Source organism: Dendropsophus ebraccatus, unplaced genomic scaffold, assembly GCF_027789765.1.
Source record: "Dendropsophus ebraccatus isolate aDenEbr1 unplaced genomic scaffold, aDenEbr1.pat pat_scaffold_1254_ctg1, whole genome shotgun sequence".
In the NCBI taxonomy this organism is placed as follows: Eukaryota; Metazoa; Chordata; class Amphibia; order Anura; family Hylidae; genus Dendropsophus; species Dendropsophus ebraccatus.
Window position 1 is genome coordinate 20,001 of NW_027208671.1, and position 6,237 is coordinate 26,237.

General features: G+C 44.0%; 1 protein-coding gene across 1 annotated transcript in view; it reads right to left on the bottom strand.

Annotated features, from left to right (window-relative positions):
• LOC138775020 (CUE domain-containing protein 1-like) overlaps window positions 1–6,034 on the bottom strand; it is a gene marked incomplete at its 3' end in the record, with an annotated part of 25,032 nt that extends 18,998 nt beyond the window's left edge. The window contains exons 1-2 of the mRNA XM_069955775.1: window positions 5,992–6,034; window positions 822–1,298 (exon numbers count right to left, since the gene is read on the bottom strand). Coding sequence (XP_069811876.1) covers window positions 822–1,103 — 282 coding nt within the window. The remainder of the gene's footprint in view (window positions 1–821; window positions 1,299–5,991) is intronic.
• Window positions 6,035–6,237: the final 203 nt, after the last annotated feature.

Below are 6,237 nucleotides of genomic sequence, written 5' to 3' on the forward strand. Positions count from 1 at the left end.
ATATTCTGATATAACTGTAATAATCCATGTGGCAGATTTCCTACCATCCACCATATGTCGCTACAATGCAGATAATGGTGTCTATGAGCGGTAACAAAGAAGTGGCTAACAAATATTATTCTGGGACACAAGCAACCTATCACAGCCTGTTTCCCCTGTTACACCAGATGATTATCGGCCGTACTTGGCTGATTACGAGCCGTTCCGGCTAATAATCGTTTTGTAATAGTTCATGTTTAAAGGCAACGATCAGCCGACATGCACAATGTCGGCTGACAATTGTTTTAAAGCATGAACCAAAATCCCAAGTGGGGACAAGTGGCCCGAAAAGTATGATGGATCACCCCTTTGCGATGGCATCATGGGGGTGGGCGATCCCACCACTAGACCACAGGGTATTGTGTTTTACCTTTGTTTTGTTAAATCGATGCACCGGCTAATAGCCGTGGTCCCCGGCAGCTGATAGCAGCCAGAAAAGGTGCTGTACAGAGTGGGGTCACGCTGTGACCCTTCTCTGTACCCCCTTGGGGACTCTACAACGTATGGGTAATGAAGGAGTTAACGTTGTGCCTTGTTGCCCTAAGAACCTTGGGATTTCAGTATGAGGTCCCCTGGCTGGTTGCTGGAGATTGGTGCACGCCTGTCAGATGTTATGTCGTATCATCCAGATTAGACATATATGGGGTGTGTGGACTGTGTTGGGGTGTGGAGGGTAAGAGAGACAGATCAAGCCCTTGAGATCACTCCCATACCCGTGATAAGGATGATTGTATCTGACACACACATAAGAGCCATAAAAAGAACAGAAAACAGAAAGTCACCTCAGGAGGAATGCTGTCATCTGAATCTGAACTGTCATCCAATCCGCCATCATCCAGGTTCATCTGCAGCAGCTGGTCTATAGTGGCGTCCACTGCGCCATTGTTAGCCCTCAGTACGCACTCAATGATGTCAGATTCCATGTTAGGAAACATTGTCTTAAAATCCTCCATAGCCTGGTTAAACTCCAATCTGCGGACGGGACGGCTGTTGTTGAGTTCCTGAGTAGAAGAACTTCCCCGTGAGCTCCCATTGCTGTTGCTCCTACGGAACAGACTTGTCATTTTTGATAATCGTTTTTGAAAAATGTTTAGAATTTAGAGACACCCGATGGTAGAAGGAAAGATGTGAGCGTGGCACATGGCGTCCTGTCAAGAGGTTATAGAAGCCTCCTGGTCGCTGTCAGGACACGGATAGATCCTATTCATAAGCAATCGACAATTATTCACCTTCTGGACTTATCGGCAGTCTTGTTGTATCTGTAAATAAAATATATCTAGGATTAAAACATAACATATACTTTGCCATTGAATACTATACAAAATCCAGATTTTTTACACAGCTTCTCCATCAGATTTCATTCGTTGCACTGGTCTATTTGTGATTGTGATTCCACAAAGCAGCGAACGAACCAGCGAATGCGGTAATGGAGTTACTTTCTGCCCTATGTGAATGGACATTTATGGAACCGTACAGATCGGAATACTGAAGGAAAAAAAAGGTAGAGTGCAAAGGTCAGGTACAATAATAAGACGCATCAATCTACAATGTTTTTACTTTTCAGGCAAATCCCTACAGATATCAAGAATAGAGATGAACGAACCATGTTCGGGTTCGAGTCGATCCGAACCGGAACGTTCGGTATTTGATTAGTTGGGGCTGCTGAACTTGGATAAAGCTCTAACTTTGTCTGGAAAACATAGATCCAGCCAATGACTATATCCATGTTTTCCACGTACCCTTAGGGCTTTATCCAACTTCAGTAGCCACCGCTTATCAAATGCCGAAAATTCGGGTCCGGATCGACTCGAGCATGCACAAGGTTCGCTCATCTCTAATCAAGAACAAACTGTACTAAAATAAAAAAGTGAAACCATGCGGCATATTACACTTCAGCGTCTGTTCCCATTTTACTGGACTTTGCGCTCCAGGGACATCTGCAACAAATGTGTGGAGGGTGAAGCCTCAAACTATGCAACTTTACCCCACAGACTTAGACAAACCTGCCAAGCACATGTTCTTAACTATTGTTCCTATTATGCCTCTTACAAGGGAAACATCATTTCTAGATATGAGCGCAACTCCAGCATGCTCCAGTCCCACTGCTCTGCATTTGATTAGCAGAGGATGAAGAAGTTGGATGAAGCCCCTGGCTTGGTTTACACACCGTCACGCCGTTTGAACAGCCAAAAAATGATGGTGTGTGAACCTAGTCCTGGGGAGTCCAGGAAAAAATATATATATACATCCATAGGCCACAGGCCATATCCACCAAGACTCTCTAGGGCTGCATCCAACTTCTTCAGCCATCTGAAATACTGAGCGATGGGACTGGAGCATGCTGGAGTTGTGCTCATCTTTACTAATAATGATTTTTCTTTTTTTTTTGTGTTTGCACCATTCTTCCATACTTTCGTAACATTGCTGTATTTTACGATTCCTCTTAGCATGTTCCTAGTTCTTGCACACATCATCCATTTGTCCCACCACGTGTTCTTTTCGGCTCAGACAACAGATGGGAACAGTTAAACATAAATAAATGCCTGTATACTTCCAGCAGTGTATTCCACATAGCCATGCTGTGTCTGATAAGTGTTGGCAACAATTGCCATCATTTTTTGGCAAACAGCAACCTAAATTTCCTTTTTGAACAAGCGACTTGCAGACTGTCAGTATTAGAAAATAGAACGCTACCGATAGGCATATCATATTCACACATACATACACTATATACCATATAACAACCATAACATAAAAACAACTGACAGAAGTAAATGAGATGGATTAGATTGTAATAATATTTTGGCAGCAAGTGAACAGTAAATTCATGAAGTTGTTGGAAGCAGATAAAATAGGCAAGCGTAAGGATTTGGGCAAGTCTAAAAAGGATTGCGTAGGTCTAGACTGTTAGATTAGAACATCTCCAAAGCATCCAGTTGTGTTAAGTGTTACCGATATGCATTAGTGAGATACTCACTAAAAGTGGTTTAAGAGGTGAACTGGGGACAGAAAGGCTACTTGGAAACAAATTGCTGAAAAAGATAGTGCTGGCTATGATCAGTGCATTGCAGATCGATACAGATGGGATCGCTATGCCCCGGTACATCACCAAACACCTATAATAACAAGGCCACACTTTCCTGGGGAAGAGATGCCATGAGGATGCAATTATGGGGAAAAGGCTGCGGGGGCAATGTGACGCTCTGGGCAATGTTCTACTGGGATACCTCGGGTTATTTTGAAACATATTACCTAAATTATTACCTTCAGGCCATGTAACTTTACGGGAACATTATTCCCTAAGGGTATGTTCCCACTACGGAATACACACCGAGACTTCAAGTGGATTCCACCAGGCAGCCCCCGCTTGAAGTTTCGCCTGTCCCATAAACTCAATGATATTCACCAGCGAATATCCCTGAGTCTATGGGATGGGCGGAACTTCAAGTGGAGGCCGCGCGGCAGAATCCGCTTGAAGTCTCCATGCGTATTCTGGAGTGGGAACATACCGTAAAAAGAAATACACCCCTGCCTGCAAAAAGTTTTCAGAAACAGTAGGACAAAAAGTTCAAGGTTTTGATTTTGCCTTCAAATTCTCCAGATTTCAAACCAACTATCAGTTGGATGTTCAGAAAAAACAAGCAGCCAGATCCTTCAAAAACCCCCACCCCGCAACTCACAGTCATCTCGCTCTCCTACTGGGCAGAAAGTACCTACTCAGCCAGTCAGCAACTGCAGTAGTGTCCCACCCCAGTCACTGATTGGCTGCACAGGCATTCCTGAGCCGGGTTGTGACATTACAGGAGCCGGAGCTAGAGAAGGCCAACGAGGGTCTGGGAGCGGTAATGCTGTGCTGCAGGGGCACAGGGACTAGGTAAGTATAGATTTTTTTATTATGTTCCCACAACCCCCTAACATTTTTTATTTTAGTACACCTGGAGCAGCAAAGAGCCTTACAGAGCCCCCGACTGACAGACAGACAGATAGATAGATATAATTTTTTTTAATGCTCTATATTCCTTTTTTGGCTGCACAGATGTGGTTTTTTGCCTTTTGTAATTTACAACAGAAAACATTTATACCAAACAATAATCCCCCCCACTCTACCGCATCTAACAGCACTTAAATACGTCTCGCCAGTCGGTGATTGGCTCAATGTGCTGAAGATGGCTGAAGACACCGGAGTCTTGGAGAAGGACACCGGATGTTCCAAACTTGTCAAAAAGTTTGGTTCGGTAACAAGCTTTCCCTATGAGATTAATGTAAAACATCAGTGAGCGTACTCTGTGACCTCTGAAAAGGTCATTCCACAGGAAGATTCTATTGTGATGCTATTTATCTACTGGTGTCACAAGACGCTGTAATCCTGTACAGATCACTTTACGGCAGACTCCTCTTATCACTACAGGAAGAACAGGAAGTCTCAGCTTAGTTTTTGCCCCAGTGGTGAGTATGAAAACTGCAAGATTTTCAGATTATTTTATAATATTGATAGAATAAAGTAAATGACATACTGGGACATAGGGAGAAAGGAACCTGTCTGCGATGGTTTATAAGCTACAGGACTGGCATACACAGGGCTGTGGAGTCGGAGCTAGTTTTGGCTGGAGTCGGAAAAAAGTTTTGCTCATCAATATACATTATGAGCAACATTCTAATAGGACACTGGCCCTATTAGATAAGAGTGGTCGAGGAAAAGTTGTCGGTCACTATTTGGCAGTTTGTTTCTGAGCTGGAAGAGTCCATTGTCTGGGGGGAGATCTGTACTGTTCTCTTCCTGGATGCATGTATATGAGCAGCAGTGTAATATGAAGATATCCTGTGTAATATAGATCAGGAGGAGGAGAAGACATAAGTAGTGTAGCAGTAACCTCTGTCCTCAATGTGGTGTTTTTCTTCAGTGTTCTATTGCTGCAGCTGTGTGTGTGTGTGTGTGTGTGTGTGTGTGCGCGTGCTATGGCTGCAGCAGGCTGTGTGTGTGTGTGTGTGCGCGTGCTATGGCTGCAGCAGGCTGTGTGTGTGTGTGTGTGTGTGTGTGCGCACGCGCTATGGCTGCAGCAGGCTGTGTGTGTGTGTGCTATGGCTGCAGCCGGCTGTGTGTGTGTGCTATGGCTACAGCAGGCTGTGTGTGCTATGGCGTGCCTCCACAGTGACCCCTCTATATCATTGTGTGTGACCCCCTCTATATCACAGGGATCTGGCATTGTTATGGTGTGTATGGTAAATATTTAGTTAGAAACATAGAAGATTGTCAGCAGGAAAAGACCACCTTCTCCATCTAGTCTAGTTGTGAGTAGTTCAGGACATGGAGGCTGGAGACTGGCTGCATCCACTGCACACACAGGAGAAGCTGCTTTATATATTTCCTCATTCCCTCAGAAATTGCCCCAGGATCATGTAAGACATTAGGAAGAAGCTGCTGATCCAGTGTGATAAATAACTCCCCTGGTATATGACTGGCCATTTATGAAGGAGCAGGAGTCGTGAGTCAGAGTCGGTCCTGATAAAATTCAGGAGTTTGAGTCGAAGCTGCGGCTTACCGACTCCACAGCCCTGGGCATACAGCAGAATACATTTCTACCTGTTAATATATTCATTTTTCAAGTGTATGAAACCTATAGGTTAAACAGTAATAAAAATGCACTGCGACCCTAACATTACTTACACTGCAGCTATCCTGAATTGAATCTATGTATGTTAAAGCCATAATAAAGGTGGCGCTCAATGCATGAATGTGCCAGTGTAAAAGGAGATGCCTCACATTCAGCTGGCTCTATGTAAGCCAAGTGGAATCCCGGACATGAGAGTGGGGGAGCAGTCTGTGAAGGTGTATAATAAAACAAAAAATACAATCATGTGTTACGTAGCTATCCATGCACCAAGCACTCCCATCATTCATCTACAGAGTGCTGGAGTTATAAGACAAAGCCGCCTCAGAGGAGGCCGACTAACCGCAGTGTAAGAATGTGAAGAACACCAGCAAACAAAGGCCGGCAGCTTTTCCAGATGCTTTCCCGGTCATGTTGAGCCTAGGTTGCCAGGCAACAAAGGAGCAGCCAATGTAATAAACACAATATATAGCAGGAATACTTTTATAAAAATAGATTACTGGCTGAAAGCAGCGTATAATGAAAGACATTTGTCTAATATATGAGAGACGTGCGTGATCATGAATGAACAAAGCATGGCACCATTATA